We start from the raw sequence: 22,561 nt of genomic DNA on the forward strand, positions 1-22,561 counted from the left end.
CAGCATATGCTGGGTTTTATCAACAGGGACCGAAAGCCAAAATGCATTCTTTTCTTCGGACAACGTTGATTTAACTTCAAATGTTTTTTTTATCCACTTCAAATGTTGACCACTAGGTGTCTGACAGTTCTGAAAGATCGTGAAAGGGTTTTTTAGTTTGTTTTGTTAGTTGTTAAGCCTGAGCCTGGCTTCTGAGTCTTAAGTAGTAACTTCAATGAGGCATAAACTAGTTATTATTAGCTGATCTATCTGCTACAGACCTGTTTTCATGCAATAAGTCTTGAAGGTCTAAAATTCTCACATTGCTAGTAAGCTATCATGTAAACTATACTTCAAAATATGTGTCTGAAGAAAATACGATGTACTTTCAATTCACCATAAAGCTGTATAGATGCTATTGATCGATAGTGCATGCATCATGCATATTATTGTCTTAATTGTTAAACATTCTAGAAACCCCTTTAGGAAAAAGCGCTTTACAGATGAACTTGTATTTAACTGAATTTAGCAGAGCTTATTATTATCAATTGTACATGTTTGAACAAGGTAAAGCATTAAAGAAATGGAAAAAAGTTGTTGTTCTCCAATATGTATTCAATCCTGCCACCTACAGGCACAGAGGGCAAATGGTTTGAGAATTAGGTTTCACCTGCCTTACATTCATTCTGTACTACTTGCAGTTGTTTATTTCCACTATAACAGACAGACATTAGATAGATGGATACTTTGTTTTATACTGCACTTTCCATTATTTTATTTAGTAGATGAATATTAAAGATCTTGGTAAGAACAAAGGTATGATTTTTGTTGTACTCTACTGAACAACCATTGTAGGAATGATGAACAAAGAAAGTGGAAAAAACAAAACATCAGAAAACAGGAGACGTGTGAATTTAACCTAAATATAAATGGAACACCAAAACTAAAAGATAACGCTATTTTCCCAGGCAAAAAAAGAAGGGTGCTTGTACAAAATGCGGTACATTTAATACATTAAACTACAGCATTTTTACAGTACATCTTAGGATTTCACATAGTATCCAGGAAGGCATGTAGTTGGATAATTTCCACTGATACAGTGGCAAAGTTCATCAGTGGTATCCAAACCCCAATCACACATCCTCCACTTCCTCCAGTTTCTGCTCCACTATCACATCGTGACCGTGGAATTTAAAATATCCCAAGAACTTCTTTTTCTGAAGCATCAGTGGGAACCACAGGACATCATCTGCCCACATCTGGCCGAAAGGTATTTTATCGGTGTCAAACCACTGCGGCCTCATCTCTGAAAGAGAAAACAAACCGCTTCAGTGGCACGTTATTGGACCTTGCGTCTCAGTATGTGTCTCTCAAACTGGATCATTAAGTGATGTGGCGCTGTATTACCGTCTGATTCGGTTGGCTCTCCTTTATAGGCGTCAGCTCTAAAAACGTGGACATCCAGCAGTTCTGTTTCCCCAATAAACTCAAATTTGATATTGCCAATCTTGTGGAGGGTGTCGACGATGAGGCCACTTTCCTCTAGCAGCTCCCTGTCACATAAAATGGCATTTCTTTTAGCTGGGAAACCAATCAAACGGGGAAGATTGAACAAGGCCAAACGCTGACACCATTGTTAAGTTCTACAGACAAGTAAATAATATAAAACATTCTCAGCATTACAAGGTTCAAACCGTTTAACTTTGATCTGTAGCTTCAATAAAGTGAAAAAAGACACTGTAAGAAAATACTTTTTTAAAGGGAAACAGTACTGTCTATTTGTGTAAGAAATTTTTATATATATATATATATATATATATATATATATATATATATATATATAGCTGAAAAAAATGCTATGATTCTGGTTTTGCATTGTAAGACAATTATATTAACTAAAATGTTTCCAAATGTTCTTGTTCCTGGGAATGTTTTACAGCACACTCAAAAACCCTGTAAAAACTGCAAAAAAACATAGCCTCCAAGAGCAAAAACATAAAATTACTAAATATTTGTTAAACACAGTTTTATTTAATCACGTTCTCATTTATTTTACTGTTGTTAACGTTGTAGAAAAAACAGTTACAGTCAGTTTGACCTGCAAAATTCCTAATAGTTATTAATTATAATATGAATATAGGCTCACAAAAAATAAAAATTGAGATTTAAATTATGTTCTGACCACTAAATTAGAAACGTCCCCTTTTCCCATTTCAGAAATGGTCTCCATATATGAACAAGCTATTGTTGTTAACTAAAAAAAAAAAAAAAAAAGGTTTTTTAAATATTACAAAATTAAAGCTAGTTTAACGGGTATTGTTATTGTTTATTTTAAACTAAAGTACAAAGATGACTAAATAAATGAAAACTAATACATATTTTAATAAACCGAAAAACTGACAAAATACTTAAAATGACTAACTAAAATGAAATTAAAATCTAATTCAAAATATTAACCAAAACTATAATTGAAACTAAAATAACACTTTCTCCTTCTTCTTTTTTTTTGGCAACAGTAAGTCCCATGTGTGGTCTTGTTATAATAACATCACATTTGCGGATGGCTGTTTGGGGCTCACCGTCTGGCCGCCTGCTCTATGGTCTCTCCTGGCTGGACTTTCCCTCCAAACCCATTCCACTTGCCCGCTCCAAAGCCTCTTTTCTTCATTCCCAACAACACCCGTCCGGGCTGCACCACCAGCACCAGGGTCAACAGTTTATTAGTCAACATCACCTTAAACATAAAATAAAGCGTTTTTAATGGTTAGTAGACTATTAGACTTCCTTTAAAATGCTCACCTAAATCATACGGAGAGTATGATATTTTGACTTTTATTTACACGGTTTACACTTTTATTTATCAGCATTCAATATATGAATATTATTATTATTTTACAGCTATGCACATCAAGCAACAACTATTAACAGATCGGATAATTTAATTATGACTGAACTGTTCACTTCACAGACACTTCAATCCAAACGATTTACTTACTTCGTCCAAAGTAATAAGCAGAGACAAAAATATATATAACTTATATATATAATCACATAAACAGTATAAAAATCCGATGTGTCGATAATATGCAGATATTTGCGTCTCAGCTGAATGACTCGGTCTTGTTCCCGCGTGTTGCTCGCGGTCAGATGATCACATGGAGGCTTCAGATTGACAACAGTGAATTCACTCATAATAGTGATTGACATCTTATTCAGATTGTGATTTATCCAAATGCAACACATGATCTACAGATCTGCGAAAACATATTACAGGTTGACTCCACCTACCTACGTTTGTGCAACAGTGAAATATTGTCGATGGGAAAAGCGACTCATTTCAGTGAATCGGTTCTTTTGAACAGAACAAAACGAATTTAACCTCCATTCAGTTACAGAAACAGACCAAAAAAAATTTTGTTTTGGCCAAACTGTAAATATATTTCAAGTGCATTGTAACATTTCTGCTATACGACTACTAAAGGCTATTATTCCTCATTTCGCCACATGTAAATCATTGAAAAGATCCGACTCAAAAGAACGAGTCCTCCTGATGAGTGTGCAACAGTCAAATATTCTCGACTGATACTGAAAGCATTGCAATCATTAGATACAGTGCATAACAGTGAGATGATCACCAACTGATAAATGCATTTCATCTAAATAAGTAACAACATCCAAAAGACATATAAAGCACGATAATGCATAACCCATTGATTTAAAATGCGCGCATCTACTGTTTGAAAGTATAAGGACACCATAGACGCACATGTGTCTCCTTGTTTTCCTGTACTTACGTTCTAAAAGTATCTTTCCAGATCACTTGTTTGTAAACGATGTGGAAAGGATGAACAGGTCGTTCTTTCACGTGGTGCATGCAGTCAGGTTGCAGTCCAGAGAGTCAACTCAACAGGAGAAAGTAAATGAGCTGCTGCTGAATTATGAATCACCAAATTTAACATCATATAATATCTATGCATCTTAGGGTACATGCACTACATCTAAAACGTTTTGTTTCGTTTTTTTTTTTCGAAAGAAAATAATCGATTTTATTTAGCAGAGATATATTCAATTGATCAACGGAGAGTAAAATAACTTATATTTGTACAAATAAATGCTATTCTCTTGGACTTTATATTCTTCAAAGAATCCTGAAAACCAGGTATCATGGTTTGCACAACAATATGAAGCAGCGCAATGGTTTTCGAAATTAAAAATATGAAGGAATGTTTCTCTAGCAGCAAATACTCATATCAGAATGATTTCTGAAGAATCATGTGGCACTGAAGACTGAGTGATGATGCTGAAAATGCACAGGGATCAAATACATTTTAAAAAGTTAATCTAATTGAAAACTTGCATGCATCATGCATTGTAATAATATTTAACAATATTATTGTTTTTACTCTATTTTTGATCAAATACATACAGCCTTTTTCATCTTTATTTATTTGTATTTGTTTATTTTTTTTAAATATAATTTTATAAAGCTCTTATTAAAAAAGCAAACCCCAAACTTTTGAATGGTATAGATTAAACACGTTACCAGTCAAAACTTCTAGATACACCTACTTTTTCATTACATTCTGTCTGTATTATTTAAAAACTTAAATTTAGAATAATAGTACATTCATTCATTACCTTGAATTGCATTATGAAATAAACAAATGAATAATAAAAAAAAATTAAATATATATTTTTTTAAATTACTTGCATTCTGACCACTTATTATTATAAGTTATTCATATATAAGTGCAATTTATATACAGTATGTCTACAGAACCAATTTTAAGCAAACAATATACTGCCAGAAGTATTGGGAAACCCCCTTCCGATGAACAGGTTTGACTACTTTAGTAATTTCCTTAAAAATTTCTTAATATTTAAGCATAAAATTATTTTCTAGGGAATTGTTTGCTTCTAATTTTTATAGCAACAGTTTGGACTTGACCCTTTTCTATTCTAACATGACAGTGCCTCTGTGCTGCCTCTGTGTTTAAGGCAATGTTCAAAAAAGAAAGGATTGATTGAGTCAGTGTGGAAGAACTTGACTGGTCTGCAGAAAGCCACGTCCTAATCCGAGCTGAACCCCTCTGGTTCAGTTTTAAATGCTCTCTTTGGTGTCATTTATTTTAGCTGATGAGGATATAAACACTATACCTTTGTTGATTCCAGGTGTGGATCTTTCTAAAGGAAGCGTAATAGGAGTAGATATATTACACATTTCCCCCTTGGATGGAGCTCAGCTGCTGTCCAGTCATGACATCACTGAGCCCTCGACTCACATGGCGCTGGAGAGGCTCCTCCCTGAAGCTTGAGCAGATGTCATCCTCAGTGACATGCCCCCCAATGCCAGCGGGCTCAGGGAACTGGATCATCAAAGACTGGTCACCATGTGTCTATCAGTGCTGGGCTTAGCTGACAAGGTTTCGCACCCTGGAGGCTCTTTGATTTGTAAATACTGGGATGGAGCTTTGGCCCGTAAGCTCCAGCAAAGGCTTTCCTCTATGTTTCAAGATGTAAAAGCAGTAAAACCAAGAGCAAGCAGCCCTGGAGCTTTTCTTTCTGGCGAGGATGTTCAGAATCACAAAGGATGAAGTCTTTTTCATGCAAAAGTATTTTTAATATATATAATTTTAATAAATGTATTGTAAAAAAATAATAGTTTTGTTCCTTTTACTTATATATTTATATATATAAACACTTGCCTGCAACCAGATTCAGTGCATTAAAAACCAGAAATTCAATACAGACCCTGGATATAAATGCTGCAGCAGAATAATTCGATTTAGGTGTTGAATATAACATTATGTTAAATCAGATTTGCATTTTGAGTTTATTAGGGAGGCCTAGCAGTGTTAAAGTTACAAATAATTTTATAAAGAAATGATTGGCATGCATCTAAATTGCTTTTTAGTGAGTGATTCCCTATTTATAGTGTGTTTTTCCCCCTCTTCTGTTAGTAATAAAACAAAAGCACAGAGAGAATATTAAAAAGGAGAAATATTTGCTCATATTTTATTTTCTGGATTAAATCAGTGTTTCTCAAACAGTGGTTTGTGAACGATTGCAGTTGAGTTTTTTTTTTTTGACTGATAAAAAGATAAATAGATAATAAAATAATTATAATTGACAAAACAACAACAACAACAATTTATGACAATAAATTAGCAATATGACAATAATTTATTGTCATAAATTGGTGTTGTTGTTTCATCCTAAAAAATGTGTTCATGCTGCCTTAGAGGGAAGTCGTGGCCTAATGGTTAGAGAGTTGGACTCCCAATCGAAAGGTTGTGAGTTCGAGTCTCGGCTGGCAGGAATTGTGGGTGGGGGAAGTGCATGTACAGTTCTCTCTCCACCCTCAATACCACGACTTAGGTGCCCTTGAGCAAGGCACTGAACCCCTAGCTGCTCCCTGGGCGCCGCAGCATAAATGGCTGCCCACTGCTCTGGGTGTGTGTGTGCACTTCGGATAGGTTAAATGCAGAGTAGAATTCTAAGTATGGGTCACCATACTTGGCTTAATGTCATGTCACTTTCACTTTACATTTAGGCTTTACTAGTTAATGCTCATTAACTAAAAGTAGCAATGTATTTAATTCCAATGAAATGAACATGAAAGAACATGTTTATGCATCAGCAAAAAGTAATTTCATGATTTATCTTTAGGCAGCAGGCTTAAACAGCATAAAAGCAATTGTTTTGAGGAAGCCAATTTTCTTAAAGACTTTGCAAAGTGTTTCTGTGGTTATAATTAGTCCCATTTATTTGAATAATGTATGTACATTTATAATATATGCGAGTGTTCGGTCCGACTTCCTATTAAGAGAAAAGTCTAATTATTTATGTTCATTAGTAACTGTCTAGTTACAGTTGATAATAACAGCAAAATGACAATCTGCCAAAATTATAGAATTAATATAAAGAAAGTGTCCATTCAGTAGATTCAAATTAAAATCAAATAAACTTTTTGGGGAATTAAATTAAAGGGATAGTTCTGCCATCGTTTACTCTTCCTCATGTCGCTCCATCCAAACTTGTATGATTTTCTTTCTTCTGTGGAACATTTAGAAGAATGTTGGTACTTCAGCAGTTTTTGGTTCCTGTTGACTGAAAAATAAATAAATTAATACAATGGAAGTCGGTGGAAACCGAAACCGTTTGGTTAACAACATTCTTCAAAATATCTTCTCTTGTGTTCAGCAGAAAATAAAAATGCATACAGGTTTGGAAACGACATGAGGGTAAGTAAATGGTTTTCATTCTTGAGTGTACTATCCCTTTAAGAAATAAGCTCATTTATTTTAAAGCTTGGTTTGTCTTATTTGCAATTATATTTAGTCAGTAAGGCTGCTTAATGGGCCTCAGCCTTCTGGTTCACTATCCAAATGAGATTGGGATGTAAGGTAGCCTGTAATTTTGCTTTTGCTCTTTTGTTCCATCACCTAAAAAAAGTGCAAGAAACACTGGACCGGAAGACATTCAGCTTGTCAGAAGATGGTGCTCTTGAGTTGCAACGTGAAAGCAGCAGACTAATATTTGTACCCAGACTCTCACACCCCGGCGTGGATCGGCTGTTACTGGGAACAGTGTTTCCCAACCGTTTGAGAGTCGAGTGCTCAAGAGTTAAAAATCCAGCATTGTCATTTGCATTTTAGCAAACTCCTGAAGTGTGGCTTATTTGACAACACTTTAATTTTGTGTTCCCCTAACCGGAAAGCTAAATTGTTTGCGCAATACCGAAAATCAGTTTTTCCAGCCGTGTAGAAAATGCAATCATTCTCTCATTATAAGCCGAGGAGCTGCAGAGAGGATGGATAAGTGTCTTATAGACACTATGACTAATGAGAATCCTTTGTCCCTGTAGCAATGCAGTCTCGCAGATATTAGCCTGACACATTATATTATCTCAGACACTCGCTTTCTATAGTCCAGCTGTGAATGACATCCAGCTTGTGCTGCATGGAGAGTTTAGACCTAACCTTTAGTAGTATGCAGAACAGAAACATCAGAGATGATAAAATGGGGTTTAATGATTCATAGAGGTTAGATCATCACTAAAGCCTCATGGAGTTTTATAGTTATAGGTACAGGGAGATCTCCTCAAATTTTAATAACTCACACTGTATGCTGTAGGTTGGATCTGAAAGCATCAGAAAAAGAATGTCAGGTTCGACCCTGGATTGCTCTAATCTCAAGCTCAGAGAATCTTCAACTGAGAGACTCAAACATCCCTAAATTAATTCTGCCGGCAGCTCTGGCGCTTTCATATTCGAATGGAAATTCTTGCAACCTCACTCTTTAATCTGAGCGCCTGTGTCAGCAACATGTTTAATGTGTGTGCCGCTTCGGTCAATTTGAATGCTGTGGTTTTTGATCATCGCTCTTACGTATCCAACACGTACACTTGAGGGACAATCCACTCCTGCGTCAGTGACATGCCAAAAGAACCTGGAGAATTCATTACGGAAGATTAAGGAATTTATTTGAGAGCTTAGTTTTATACGCCTGTTAACGGTGGTAAAAGTGGAAACTAGTGTCTGCAGGGGTTCAGCCACACTGAATGGTATGAAAATAGTACAAGTGGTTGAAGTAATTTATAACAGCTTCTTTTTTTTTGGCCCCTGAAGAGATCATCTTGGTTTTAGAAGTTTTTCTCTGCTCTTTTATTCTTTCTAGCTGTATAAGGCTCATTGCAGGTAACTCGCTTCCTTCTGGTTTCCTGAAAGTCTCAAATTCTCTTAAAGGTCAGAGTTCAGGCACTCCAGCACACTGTAATAATGTGCTGCCTAACATTTTGACAGACCTGAATTTAGAGTTGGATATAGCAAAAACTTTTGGCAAAACTTTTTACTTGCGTTTCTGAGGTTGTGCACCATTAAAGGGATAGTTCACCCCAAAAAATAAAAAATGTGATGTTTATCTTACCCCCAGGGCATCCAAGAAGTAGGTGACTTTGTTTCTAGAACACAAACCAAGATTTTTTACTAAAACCGTTGCAGTCTGTCACTCTTATAATGCAAGTGGATGGGAGTCACAGCTAAAACATACAGAGAATAACATAAAAAAAATACACAAAACCAAATTAAACCCTGCGGCTCGTGACGATACATTGATGTGTAAAAACACAAAACGATCGGTCTGTGCAAGAAACTGAACAGTATTTATATTGTTTTTTTTTTACCTCTGGTTTACGTTTCTTGTTTTATGGTGGATTGCAGACTTATAAGTGCATTACCGCCACCTATCTCTCAAATGGACCATTGACACGCTATCTACAATCTCAATTAGGAGTGTCAATTAATTAATGTGTTTCACAGACTTTTTTTTTTTCTCGTCTTAAGAAATATCAGCATCCACATGAAACCACAAAACTGACACAAAACGACATAGTATACATTCCAGACCAGTATGTGGCGATGTAATTCTGCCACAGAGATACACTGAAAAAGAAGAAGACTTGGACTATGTGCATAAACCTTGCGGGGTATACAGAAAAACATGGAGCAATACATTTATTAATCTGTGTTAATAAAAAAATAATCATCCAGTTTGTTCATGTTTTTGTTTCTGTTACATGTGTAACGGTGTCTGAATAAGGGTACATAAGATGACGTAATCACTTCAGTAAATATACAGATTTGCTGTCCACATGAAAACACAAGGGCAGCATTTTCAGATTTATCCACTCTGGGACATGGTTTAAAAAAAGATTTTTTTTTCTCTCCCAAAACTCCAGATCCATGTGGTTGAAACGTCTATACGATACAAAATGTATGTGTATACAGTGAAACGCATGTCCTTGTGGACGGTGCCTCAATGTCAAGAAAGACCAAACATCACTATCTGTGATGTGCAAACCTACTGTCAAAGTAATTCTTCTTGAAGAAGAGGCCTGCAGAGATACTGTAGTCAATGTGGGTGTCAAGATTCAACATTCACACCGTTTTATGCTTATGCATCTGAAAAACGTGTTATGTAGGTATTTCATAAATATGTAAAATCAGTTACAGAAACATGTTTGTGGACCTTTAGGGTTAGTTCACCCCAAAATAAAAATTCTACTCATCCTCATGTCATTACAAACCTATAAGACCTCTTCGGAACTTTCATCTTTTATCTTGTTTAACGTTCAGTGTGCAGACGTTTTCTCCTGAATGTAAACAACGTTGATTATGTTCTGGTGAAAGTGTGCACATGCATCGTGGCACTCTTCAAAATGTCAGAAGACAGTAACTCTGGGAGAAGTTTTGGTAACACTTTAGTATAGGGTCCAATTCACACTGATAACTAGTTGCTTATTAGCATGCCTATTATTAACATATTGGCTGTTTATTAGTGCTTATAAAGTACATATAATACATGACATCCATAATCCTACCCAATTCCCTAAACTTAACAACTACCTTATAAACTATAAGTAAGCATCAAATAAAGAGTTAATTGAGGCAAGAGTAATAGTTAATGGTTAGTTAATAGTGTGAATTGGACCCTAAAATAAAGTGTGACCGAAGTTTTTTATATTTGTGCACATACAGTATTCTCATAGTTTCTTGAAATTGAAGTTGAGCCACTGATGTCACATGGACTGTGACATCCTTCTTGCTTCGTTTCTGGGCCTGGGAACATTGCAGATGTGTTGCTGTCCATGGAAGGGTCAGAAAGCTCTCGGATTTCATAAAAAAAATATCTGTAAATCTGTTAAAGAACATGAAGGTGAGTAATTAATGACAGAATTTAACTTTTTAAGTGAATTAACCCTTTGATATTTATTTTTGCAGTATGCAATACATAGACTTCCATGACATCCTTTAAGGCCTGCAACACCAAGAACAATTACTATAAAGATACCTATTTTAGCGTCCACATTAGCTGACAATATCATATTTTGGTAAAATGGTTTTAAAATAACTTGGTGAATATTTTGGTGGTGCTGTAGGGAAAAAAAATATATATATATATATATATATATATATATATTTTTTTTTGACAGTATTGAATATGATTTAGTGAAATTTTCAGGAAAATGTATTCTCTGAATAAGATGATAAACATGCATAATTGTTTAAATTGATTACTTCATGAATGGTGTTCCTCTGTTGTGTGATATAGTGAAGTGCTGTTGTGTAAATTCCTTATCCTGCCATCAATATCCACAATTCAGATTCACACTCAGAAATTAGGAAGTGAGGATTATTAAAGAGAGAGTCCACCAAAAAAAAGAAAGGAAATTCTGTCATTATTTACTAACCTTTATGTTGTTCCAAACCTGTATGACTTTCTGTCATCTGCTGAACAGACAAGAAGATAATTCGAATAATTTTGATAACAGTTTAAGTACCCACTTACTTACATTGTATTTTGTTGTACAATGGAAGCCAATGCAACCAAAACTCATTGATTACCATTATTCGTCAAGGTACTTTCTTCACTGTGAAACTGTACGTAGCTCATCCTTAATGGTAATCAAAAATTCCTAATGCTTCTATTTTTATTCAATTAACGCATTGCCTTGGGTAAAATATTTTGTATGAATTAATGGCTTTTGAATGAACATAGTAAATAGCCTTGTTGCAATCAGATTAGACCTAAAAATGGGGCTTAAATTATTAATCTGTGCAATGTAATTTGTAAACCTTATAGCAGTATTATTTGCATGCATTTATGAACTTAGAGAAACAGACTTTTGTCGTTCCAGCAAATTTGAGAGTGACCCAATAAAACAAAGCTTGTCTCTCATGTTGGGATGATTGCAATATCCGTAAGCAGAGTTAGAGGCTGTTTTCCCTCCACTAATTCCCTTCTTTAGTGTTTTGATCACATTTGATACTACTCCCATGGCTATAGAAGCTAAAATATATTTGTATTTAATCAAGCAATTCCCCGGCAGTTGCTGTGCTGTTTCACACAGGTGAGAATTTGCACACTTGGATATTAAATGAATCTGTTCCAAGAGCGTTCCAGGGGGATGGTGCACTGTCAGGTTAATTTACTTTTGTTAGGACAGCTGGTGGCTTGTATGTAAATATCAGTCAATTAAGGAAGATAAATTATATGCAGAGACTATGTACACTTCCTACAATTTAATTATGAGAATACGAGATCAGCTTTTTAATCTTCTGGCTTCTGGCAAAGAAACCCAGCAGAAATAAAGTTACTTGCTGAAAACTTGATTTGTTCGGTGATATACAAATAAAGATATGCTTAAAAACATTTGATGGAGTGCCGGCTTAGATATTTTCAGCAGCTGTGCAATGCTCTGTATGGAGTTTAAAGCTGCAGAGGCTGACAACGAACCCCTCTGATATAAACAGATACTTGCACCTTCCAGTGCTGAATGAACACAAATCGGTTTTCTGTGGGTCTGGAGGAAAGAGATTAGAATGTTTTCTCAGAGAGTTTTCTTGTCACAGGTCTGTCACAAAGGCCTATTGAATGAGAAAACTCAAATGGCTGAGGGAGCTTTCGGGACACATTTAAGCAGTATCTCATGGGCAAGAGCACTGTTATGATGAATATTGGCATGGGTTAACTGCAGGTAGTTACAGCTGTGTTGATATTAAGTACAACAGCATGATATTGCTTTTATTCAAGGAGGTCAGTATGATTTTTTTAAGTACTTTTATTGCATTAAATTAATCAAAAGTGCCAATAAAGACAGAACATTTCAATAACACATAAATTATGTTTCATAATGTTTCAGAACATTTCTTAGGATGGTTTCCACAAAATTATTAAGCAGCACAAATGTTGCATATTAGAATTATTTCTGAAGGATCATGTGACCATTTTTTTAGAGATAGACAACTGTTTAATTCTAATAATATTTTACAATAATAAACCTTTTTTTTACTGTATTTTTTATTAAATAAATGCAGTCTTGGTGAGCATAAGAGACTTCTTTCAAAGCCATTAAAATATTTTGGATTTTGGAGCAATTAGGCTGCAGTATGTACAATATGGATATATTTTTTTCCATTTATATTTATCTATTTTGGAGCTATATTCTCTTTAATTGCATTAGAAATTATACTTATAGTGCTTAACTGCTAATGACGTTTAAGCCAGGTTAAAATCCTCTATCTGCAGTAGATGTTGGGTTAAGCATATTTTGACACATTGCATGTAACTGTGCGCTTGCTGTTTACTCAGAAGTGTTTGCTTTAATGCTTGAAGCCTGAAGGAAATTAACTAAGGTGTTTCAATGCATTTGGATATCCCAACAGGCATTCATAGGACTATGGACAGTCATATTAGACTTCAGATTCACCAGCTGTGATTTCAAGAGGTTGCCACTGTGTGCACCACTTTTGTCTTGATGTTCAAAGATGGTGGCATGCATGGCGAGATCTTTCTATTTGATCCTTTTTTGTTGTGAACTAGAGCTAAGTGCTTTCTTCGGAGGGGTTCCACTCTGCCACTCGGTCACTCTACGCTTTGCTTTGATGCATCCCCCTCTCTCTGTAGATAAGTTTTCAAATTTAAATGGATGTTTTGGATGTATGATAGAGTTCACTGTGACTCAGTCACTTCGGCAAAAATAATAGACAAAGACTATTATTCTTCAATCAACAGGTGGTTCGGCTGACCTTCTTATCAGCAGTGTTTACTAAAATCAGACAAGGTTTCTGTGTATTAGTCACTGGCCCTAAGTCTGGCCACGCAACACTAGTTATGAGTGGTTTTGCATCAGAGCTATAAGGCCTTCTCCTGCCAGAAAGAATGGGAAGTGGAGCATGAGACTGAATATTCATTGCTTCACAGACATTAGGTTGCTAGAATTGCGTTCTGATAGGTTTCTGCCCGTGAAGAGCCTCTAAATTGCAAAGAGGTTTTTCTGATGAAGCTCCTGGCTACCAAGATTGCAAATGCGCAGCAGGCACTAATGCTTATTCTTACACATGTCCAAAATAATCAAATATGTGTCTGGATCTGATCTCCTTCAGAACATATGTGATACCAAAGACTCTATCACAATCTAGTGGCTTTATATGAACTTGTGCAAAAACCTAAAATTAATACTACAGTATGTGAAACAATCCTGTCAATCCTTTTTATGTGAGAAACAGCTACGGCTTCTAACATTTGGACAGATCAAAAGTACTCCAGAATGCATTTCGTTTCTTTGTTTGCTTTACTTATTATAACTTTATGACTACTGTTACTTTCTTTATTCCACAATGCTTTATTATTATTTTTGTTGTTGTTGTTGTTGTTATTGTACAATCCACTTCAGTTAACTTCATCACAGGGACCAAGGAGGAGAAAAAAAATGAAACATACTCAATGAAAAAAAACAACAACAACAGCTAATATTTATTAGAGAAGAAAAATGGAAAAGTGAGAATATAATACAAATAATTTCTATACTTTACCACAATCTGCCCTTAAAATCAGTTGGAAGGGATTGGTTTATGTCTAAATATAAACCTGCTGTATAATCTGATCGGTTCACAGGAGTGTTGTTCTAAGGCCAACAAACATGTTGTAGCTCAAGGTATTGTAGACCTTCTTTGAATTAAGCACCATTAAATATAAAGCTCAATTATAATTCATTTTCAAGATCATTGCACTTATCATGACATATCAACACAAGATATGTTTCTCATTCTAGGCCATGTTGAAGCATCAGACATAATTATATTGGATTTTAGACAAGCTTCAGTTTCAGATGCTCAGTAAATGCTCTCTTTTAATATGTTGGTTGTTTGACAGTTCACAGAACTTGGGATCATCCACAGTGGAACAATTACTCCCATCCTTTAATTAACCTGTGTGGGGACAGGTGTGGATTGGTGCATGGGATCAGCAAATAGGGTCTCTCGGTGGACAACAGCTAAATTAGAAGTTAGAAACGAGGGCACAATAGCAGGAGACTGACAGATGGTACACAAAGTAGTTCTGGGATGTCTTTATTCAACCTATAACCTGTCAAACGAGACTCTTGGAAAAGACAAGAACAAGATGTTTTAGTAATCAAACAATCAAAAAGTTGCCTACATGGTTTATCTGTTGTTTTCACAGATTACACCACAGTGCGAACATTATTTTTAAGGGAGATCAGATTTAGTTTAACTGTTTATGTTTCAATATCTGCAACTGTTTTTTTTTTTTTTTTTGTATGTGCTCTGCTTCTTAAACTTTAAAATAATATTATCATATCTACTGTAGATTTTACAAATATACAACTCAAAGGATGATTTAATTTTTGCGCTTTTTTTTCCCCTAATCATGTTTGCAATATTATTGTAATGTCAATGAAAAATTATAGTTCTGTTTCTGTACATGTATGTATATGTATGTTTTATGATGCATGTATACATTCAAACGTTTAGGTTATTAAGTTTTTCATTATGGCTTAAAATATCATCATGCAATGCCAGAAATGCCACCTCAAATAATAAAAATCTCCCCAAAATTCAATAAACGGATTACCGTTTTATAAGTTCTTGTTTTTTTGTGTTAAGATAATATAGATAAGAAAGAGTGCCATTTTTCTGAATATTAGCCCGACTGCAAATGTGGTATTCATTTTATACAACAGTCCAAAACATAAGTTAGTTAGTTATTAAGTGACCGTTTCAGACACAACATTGTCGGTTTGGACTGTTTTTGCTCTAATGAAAATAGCTCCAGTCGAAGCAGAATAGCTGTATCTCTCAGCAGCACAGAGTTATGTGTGTCATTCTTGGATGATTCAACATTTGTTACAGAATCTGGTGAGTCAATTATTTAATCAGCCATTCATAAAGACAACAGCCACCTTCTTTGTAAGAACTGGTTAAAGAGTGAGATATTTCTGAGAATTTTTTCTTCTCAGAATTCTCAGAATGTTTTTTTTTTCCTTCTTTTTTTCACCACAGAATTAAAAATGAAAAGGTCATTGTGAGTTTTTAACTCACAGTTCTTCTTTAGATTATTCTCAACTCTCAATTCTGTGGAAAAAAAGGCAACATTTTGAGTTTTCATTTATTATTATTAATCCCGTGGTGGAAACAAGCTTTCGCTGTTGCCATTTAAGCACCTGCCACCCAAAAATGTCTGCCCATGGTCTGTTGCAAACAGATTGCATGTAAAGACCTATCAGCCCACGCCATCTATAGAGTTTCATGACTAAACTTGACACATATGCATACAGTATGTGTGTGTGTGAAGCAAGCATATGTGGTGAACATAGTCTGTTGATCCCTGTGGCATAGGTTCAGGTGAACAAGTATGATTACATTTTAAGGCTTTTCTTTAACAGCAGCTCAGAGTTCAAGACCTTCACGCTGGCTTTTGATTTCAATAAATGATGACTGAATTCAAACCCCACAGAGTCTAGCACATCCACTTAGCATTTCTAGTTCTGGCTGAATATCCCTCCGGGTTGCTTAAGGAGCCCAGATGGAGGCTGGGGAGTCTTTTTAGAGCACATGGTCATTAATCTTTCTAAAGATGCTGAAGGCATGGTTTGACACAACGCTGTAGTCAGATCCACGGGGGTCCTAGAGAGGGGAGAGCGGGGTTTGTCACACATTGAAGCCATGATACCCCCTGCTTGCCGTTCACAGGGCCTGGCAGGCCTTCCAACATCTCTGGGAAAGTAATCTCTCGGCTGCTGCCATTCTCATGACAAGTGCAGTCTCACCTAAGGAGTGTGTTCGGCTGCCAGCAGGAGGCCAAAGACAAGACTTTTGGCAAAGTGTCTAACGCATCCTTCATGATGGATAACAGTGGGAAAGACACACAAAAGGAGCATGACTGATCTAGCTACTGAAACATAGCTTTCAGTTAAAGGTTTAGATTTAAATTCATGAAACGTTTCACTTTTATATGCATCAGTTATCTTTCGTGGCTTTTGAAGCATAATCGAGGAATCCCGGGATCCGCTGATCCTGATCGCCAAGACATCTTAACAGGAGTGACTTGGTATGATTCTTGTTATATGTATCATGTTGCTGTTTCACAGTGTATATTTTGACTTGAACAAACAGCTAACTGATAATGACTTTCGCCGTGGGAGTATCTGAAAACCAAATAAATTATTCCATGAGTTTATATACGGTTTTACTCAATTTCACAGGTGCCTGATTACCACATGCATACAGTATTGCCATATATGCAATATTTAATAGACATTTTGCTACTTCATCTACACTACCATTCGAAAGTTTGGGGTGAGTAAGTTTTTGCTGATAATAATTAATACTTATTTTTAGCAAAGATACATTACATTTATCAAAGGTGATAATAAAGACATTTGCAATATTACTAAATATTTATATATAAGATAAATTATGTTCTTTTGAATGTTCTATTCATCAAAAATCATTAAAAAAATGTTTTCACAAAAACATTTAGTAGCATAACTGTTTTTACAATTGATAAAAAATAAATAAAAAAAAAATCATTAGCATGATCATGTGACCCTGAAGACTGGAGGAATGGTGCTGAAAATTCAGCTTAACCATCCCAGGAATTATTTTTTGTTTTTACAAAAAAATTAATATAGCTACATCAACTTGTATTTACAAAATAGGAACATTACCTTTTTTTCAAAGGTGAAATATTTTTGTATTTTGAAACAGGAACTGCCGTTAAATTAATATAGAAAAACAACACCCCAACTCTAGAATCATGGTTCATTTATTCAGTGGAAGTAAGATACCTGTGAGCTTAAAGTAGTCGTTTTATTTCAAAAGCCGATGGGAGTCTTACCCAGTGGTTATCTGCTGTTATCAAACATTTCGTATAATAGACAAGGCATTCTATTACTTTGGTTCTGGGTAGCTGCCAAAAAAGAAAGAAAAAATCTAATGAATGAAAGATTATTGTTATGCTCTCAGATGGGCTAACATGAGAAGACTGCTGACATGCTTTTCATCAGATTGCCTGACATTTATCAAGTTGAGATATGTTGTCTATAATGGTTCATTTTTCAATTAGGATTAGGCTGAACTATTGAACATGTCAGTACTGAGAATGTCTGTCTTTAGGAGAACAGACACAGATTATCTCCGACAGCAAGCATGAGGCTCAGAAATAAACTGACACAGTATGTATAAATTCATAGGCAGTACACAGTGTGTTATGGTTGTATATTTGCACAAAGCAAATAGTTTCCAGTATTTGAGGAACAATACCTAACTACAATACTTGAGTATTTTTGAGTTCTGTTCTGTTTTGATTTTATGATCACTTAAAAGTACAAACATGCCATATGTCATCATCATTCCTTGATGATTTGAAAATATTAATCAAACTTTTCTTTACTCTAATGTGACTAGCAAACCAATCAATCATGCTCGCATAAAAAAAGCATCATAACAGTAGTCCATACAAGTCATGAAATGTATTCTATAGCTTCCAAGGCCAAATGAGGCTTTATATATTGAAGAGTGAAATCGATCTTCTATTCCTATTCGCTTGCCTGCATTTGCATAACAACCATCACAGTAGATGAATGAACCTGAGTTCATGATCACTCCTGATTATTAGTCTAAAAATCACTGTATTATGAAAATCACTATAATGTCAAAACCCTCTATAATCTGCTGCTAATTTTAGCTGAAAGTAATTAGGCAACAATTTCAGGACATTGCTTTCAATCTGACTTTTGCATGCTACAAACAGAAAAATGTGAAAAATAGTCATTTAAAAATACACAATTCTTTAGAATGTTTGTTGGCATCAAAAATACTCAAATTAGAAAATCTCTAAAATCTCTCTTCTCTTCAAAAATCAACTGAAAAATACTACTTTCTACAATTAAATACTTTGACTTAAGTACTTTTATGGATAGACACTTATATCAAGTAAACCTTTTTACACAGTACACGCTACAATTTCTCAATACATTTTTGCACCTTTACTCATTTCCATACTTTCTTTCACACATTCTTTCTGAATAATATTTCACATGCAGTCATCTATCATACTAAGACCCTAGGAACTAGAACTGAAACTTATTTTGTTGTGTGTGGGCAACGGATTTGGATGAAATCATCACCCTAAATGTTTCCGAAATCCCCCATGAGCCGGGCTTCATATTCAGCAGTCAAAAAGTATTATCTTGGTTGAATAGAAATGAACGGGTGCTTGGATGGAGTCGCTACACTTTAGGATGTGGGGCCTACAGTGTTTTCCCGCAGGCAACCCACTAAAGCAGCTGTTAACTCTGATATTGAAAGCCTGTCAATCAATGTGCTGCAACAGAGTACAGGGAATTTTGTGTTGAGACGCTTTTCTGTAGTTATTGACAAATCGTACCCATGTGGCCGCTTACTGGCATTTCAGCCAGTTAAGATGGAAAGGTCAAATGTCATGTGTTGTCAATATGTCAATACAAATGACCTGGAACCTTATAGGAGGACTAAGATTTGTGCTTAAAAACAAATAGTCTCATTTACAAGATCTAATATGTCCAATGACATAAAGCACTCATTTTCTATCCTCAAGCCAGGCTCCTGTCTTTCTGTGGGAGTGATACTGAGTTTGAAGCCTTTCATAATTCAGTGCAGTATGCTATATATAGATTCAGGGTTTCTTAAAGCCCAGGGGGCACAATTACTATCTATATTCTCTTGCCAAGCAGCTTTAGCTTTGTTTTCTACACTGCTAGGGATGTAGTGTACGAGATCCTCTGAGTAAGTGAGGGTCTAGCTTGACTGACACTGTTTAGAGACCGTGTTTGGCTCAATTTATCCGGATGAGTGATCAAGGCAGGTTTGGGTTTAGTACACCAATTAGACATTTGAGAAACTGTAGCACAAAGACAGCTGCTTTCTGAACCAACACTTTCTTTTTTAGTTTGTTGCAGCTGAACAAGGAATTTAAGGTGTACAGTGACAGTTCAACTAAAAAAGAAAACTATATATATATATATATATATATATATATATATATATATATATATATATATATATATATATATATATATATATATATATTTATATATAATACAGTATTTTCTATATCATGAATATTTGACAAAAAATATATATATGTTTTAAACATTTGTAATTCATTTCTTAAAAACACCCTATTTTCACCCCATATTTGTAATAACAATTTTTTTTTTTTACCCTTACAACCAAAACCACGGATAGAACAACACATTCTAATGTCTGGTAATGTCTCTGCAGAGCCAAGTTAAGGCTGCTCTGTGCCTACACACAATTCTGTGTAAAGATGCAATTGCACATAAAAGCCAGACTACATTATACCTGTTCTGTCCCTTTAGACAATAGTATCAGAGTATTATGTAAAGATGCAATTGCACATAAAGACCAGACTAAATTATGCCTGCTCTATCCCTTTAGACACTAGTATGAGTATTGTGTAAAGATGCAATTGCTGTGTAAATGCATTCGTACCAACTCTAAGCAGTATCAAACCATCTGTATAAAGATAGCTACATGTCTTCTTCTGTGCCACATTTGCAGTGTAAATTTGGTATAAAATAATTTCCTGCAGTGATTTCCTAAAAGAAAAAACTATCAGATTATTTGAAAGTTCTATCTGCCATCTGCTGCATATGTTTTGCCAAGCAAGGTAAAGCTAAAGCATCCCGTGGATATCCGAGAAGGAAGATCATAACAAACATTTAAACAAAAATGTAAAATGACCACGTGAAAAAAAAAAAAAAAAAAAAAAACTTGTTATTACTATGAAAAGGAAAAAGATATTAGTGTTGACGTCTGATCTAAATGTGTCTGTGTTTGGTGATTCGAAAAATGAGATTTGTGCCTTGCAATAAGAGAATGAAAGAAAGGTGTATGGCTTAATGTAGATAAGTAAATGCAATTTCCCTTTTCCAAAATGTGAGGGATGATGTCCCAAAATTGATAGACATCCTCAGAAATACTCTTCTGTCGTGTTTGTTACAAAACATTATAAATCTACCGGTGATTACCTTGAGCGAAACCACAAAAGACAGACAGTCCGGTACTAATCATACATCTTGTTTTGTACATCCAGTAGGCTATGTTAATCAGTTTCAAATAATCTAAATAATTAAATCCAATTACCATAGATTTTATGTGGTCTAGGCAAGCTATTATCTAAGTCAAGTCACCAGTGGTATCATGGCCTTATTTACTCAACAATGCATTGATCCGGGAAAATGAGTTCTTCCCGATACTACATACAGATCTGTGATGATCTCCAGATTGCTGTCCCTTGGTGATTCTGTGTAGGTCTTCATGAATATGCAGTTTGATAATTAGCCTTAATTGAGTGCTGAAATAAGAAGGAAATACATCTGAAATGCATTATTCCTCATAGGACTGAGCCTTTGGTACAGATGTTCCATCAAATCTCAGCATGAGTTATCTTTATTTGGCCTGATTGATTTGAAAGTTTTAGCAACATTCTCTTTGGTTTCGTTTCTGGATTTCCAGACTTGGAAATATATAATAGAAAACCAACACTTTGCACAAACAAGGCAGAGGCAGAGCCTGGGAAGATACAAACCCTTTGACTACTATATTTAATTATAACTGGTACATGGATCTCTTTGTCAAAACAACTTCATTTTCATGTGCCAATATTTGCATTTTCGAAGTAATTGTTATAGGTAAAGCACGGAATTGCCATCCATTATTGAAAATAGCACAAGACACTCTAATTTTAAACAAACAAATAAATTAACAAATCGATTAATTAAGCAATATCACAGCCACAAGGGTGCTGTTGTTTCTAAAACTGACATTCAAATCTTCAGCACGATTGAGAGTGTGATTGCTTTTATGCACAAGTTCAATAAACTAGTTATACTGAGTAACTTTTTCACACAATATTAACATCAATGTCATATATATATTTTTTTCTCCACAAAAATGTATTAAGTTATTTCCTGTTCTCAAAGAGCAGTCCTTGGGAGTGGCATTCCCAGTGCACGCTGGGATTGTTCTCAGAAAGATACAATCAAGGGTTTGGTTTGATGCCATACACAGTACTTATATCTTTCACAGGCTCAAAACCTTTATGCAAATGGGCAAAATGCTCAAGCTCTTTAAAGTCGGGTTGATTCTGATTGGCTGTCAATGTTTTTATCATTCATCATCATCTGGAAAACATTGCTCTACTGTGTCGCTATTGCTGTAGTTGTGGTGTGGACTTGGCTATTTTCATAGGATATAAGTAAATATAAAAACCTTTTTAGTTGTCATTATAGTTATCATCCTCGCTGTGAATGGGCCTTAAAACGAATAGTTCACCCAAAAATGAAAATACTGTCATCATTTACTCACCCTCATGTTGTTCCAAACCTCTATGAGTTTCTTTCTTATGTTGAACACAAAAGAAGATATTTTGAAGGATTTTTTATAGAACCAAACAGTTGACGCTCTCCATAGGGAAATAAATGATATGGAATTCAATGGGGACCATCAACTGTTAGATTACCAGCATTTTTCAAAATATCTTTTATTATGTTCAGCATAAGAAACACACTCATAAGAAAGACAGACATGAGGGTGAATAGATGATGAGAAAATGTTCATTTTCGTGTGAGCTATCCTTTTAATGCAGTGTCATGTTATTGATGCACAGAACTGAATAGAATCTCTGTTTTGTTATAGCATGAAGGGTTTCTTGA

General features: G+C 35.1%; 1 protein-coding gene across 1 annotated transcript; it reads right to left on the bottom strand.

The window, feature by feature from the left end:
* Positions 1–156: 156 nt before the first annotated feature.
* Positions 157–3,252, bottom strand: nudt1 (nudix (nucleoside diphosphate linked moiety X)-type motif 1). The gene is made up of 4 exons (XM_026257717.1): positions 2,975–3,252; positions 2,559–2,713; positions 1,387–1,532; positions 157–1,285 (listed from the first exon to the last, which is right to left on the bottom strand). The coding sequence occupies exons 2-4, from the start codon at positions 2,708–2,710 to the stop codon at positions 1,113–1,115; spliced, it is 471 nt and encodes a 156-aa protein (XP_026113502.1). The 5' UTR covers positions 2,711–2,713; positions 2,975–3,252; the 3' UTR covers positions 157–1,112.
* Positions 3,253–22,561: the final 19,309 nt, after the last annotated feature.

The sequence above is a fragment of the Carassius auratus genome, unplaced genomic scaffold (genome assembly GCF_003368295.1).
Source record: "Carassius auratus strain Wakin unplaced genomic scaffold, ASM336829v1 scaf_tig00214480, whole genome shotgun sequence".
Taxonomy (NCBI): domain Eukaryota; kingdom Metazoa; phylum Chordata; class Actinopteri; order Cypriniformes; family Cyprinidae; genus Carassius; species Carassius auratus.

What these genes read in the sequence shown, in the direction of transcription:
- nudt1 (XM_026257717.1), bottom strand. Translation starts at nt 2,710, where the DNA reads ATGTTGACTAATAAACTGTTGACCCTGGTGCTGGTGGTGCAGCCCGGA. An exon ending in ATAGAGCAGGCGGCCAGACG is followed by an intron (nt 1,533 to 2,558) that starts GTGAGCCCCAAA and finishes TTTATGTGACAG; the next exon opens with GGAGCTGCTAGAGGAAAGTG. An exon ending in AGAGCCAACCGAATCAGACG is followed by an intron (nt 1,286 to 1,386) that starts GTAATACAGCGC and finishes TTTCTCTTTCAG; the next exon opens with AGATGAGGCCGCAGTGGTTT.